Source organism: Coregonus clupeaformis, chromosome 24 (genome assembly GCF_020615455.1).
Source record: "Coregonus clupeaformis isolate EN_2021a chromosome 24, ASM2061545v1, whole genome shotgun sequence".
NCBI lineage: Eukaryota > Metazoa > Chordata > Actinopteri > Salmoniformes > Salmonidae > Coregonus > Coregonus clupeaformis.
In genome coordinates, this window is record NC_059215.1 from 23,394,718 (window position 1) to 23,396,195 (window position 1,478).

The 1,478-nt window shown below is 42.1% G+C and overlaps 1 protein-coding gene across 1 annotated transcript; it reads left to right on the plus strand.

Annotated features, from left to right (window-relative positions):
* Positions 1–929, plus strand: LOC123481801 (the record flags this gene model as incomplete). Its single annotated transcript, XM_045206854.1, has 1 exon — positions 1–929. A coding segment is annotated over one exon (768 nt), but the record flags the coding sequence as incomplete, so codon positions are not given.
* Between the last annotated feature and the right edge of the window lie 549 nt (positions 930–1,478).

Here is a 1,478-nt window from a genome sequence, read left to right on the forward strand (position 1 = left end):
TTCAGTAAGCCATCAATTACCCTTCCTGTTGTTGACCAAATACTTATGACGTTGATGAAACTAAAACTAAACCTAATATTAGGAGATATTGCTCACCGCTTCAATGTGTCTACATCCATGGCAAGCATTGTGATTAGTCACTGGATTGACGTTATGGGTGAACAGTTCAAAGTCCTGATCCCCTGGCTTCCAAGAGAGACCATTCGTGCCACCATGCCCTTGTCGTTTCAGAGGAACTACCCTCGAACCACCTGCATCATTGACTGTGCCGAAAGTGCCATGCAGAGAGCCACAAACCACGACTCAAGCAGTGACACTTTCAGCCAGTATAAATCACGCAACACTGTGAAATATCTCGTCGCTGTGGCCCCTAATGGGCTAATCATGTTTATATCTGATGCCTATGCTGGCAGAAGCAGCGATAAGTTTATCACCATGGACAGTGGGTTCCTAGACTATCTGAGGGCTGGTGATGAGGTCATGGCGGACCGTGGGTTCACCATTCGAGACTTGCTTGATGAGAGAAGGGTCAGTTTGAACATCCCTGCTTTCACCTACAGGCGCAATCAGTTGACCAATGAGGAGACGACACGCACCAGGCAAGTAGCCAATGTCCGCATACATGTGGAAAGAGCAATCCAGAGACTGAAGGTGTTTAAGATTTTATCCCAGAATGTTCCCATCAGCATGGCACCGAAACTGGACAACATCTTAACCATCTGTGCTGGCCTAGTTAACCTGAAGAGTCCACTGATCAGTCAGGTTTAGAATCTTGCCCTGTGTCCCTGTCTACCAACACCCAGCCATGTTGTTCATTAAATACAGATAAACACAACAAATACTGCGTGCATTGTATTTTTTAATATTATATATGAATATTTTCATAGTGATGTAATTGTGTGGGCTGCTTTTGTATTTTACTTTTTAATACCTGTTAAGATTAAACACGCAATCTTTCTTGTTGAAGCCATTTGTTTAGTTTCCTCAAAACAATTAATTAATCCAGTGTTATTTATGTACAGTATGAGCTTACTATGAATTATGAACTGTGTTAAAATAAATTGTAGCACTCTAAGGATTGAAATTACATCAAACTTTATTTTCACTCAAACAGTAGGCACACTGATATATTGCACAGCATAAAGAGATCATGTAAACAATGGACATCTGTTGGCTCCTGTGGGCATGACCTAAATAAGGCAGTTTATTTTGGTTTTAAAATGCTGAGATATTTACTGCAGAACTGTAACCTTCCCTCAACAAAATCATCAACAATTTTCGGGAGCATGTGGGCAAAGTAGAATGTGCGCAGCCTTATGATATGCCCCTGGACAAAGCCTTGGTCGTAGGGTACTTCGATTTCTAGGTGCTCAGTTTTGTTCCAGATCACCAACTTGGAGTGCTGAAGCCCTGTGCAGTGCATCCCAATTTGTACCTGCAAATTTTGGACCATTGCAGGCAATATGGTAATCTACCCT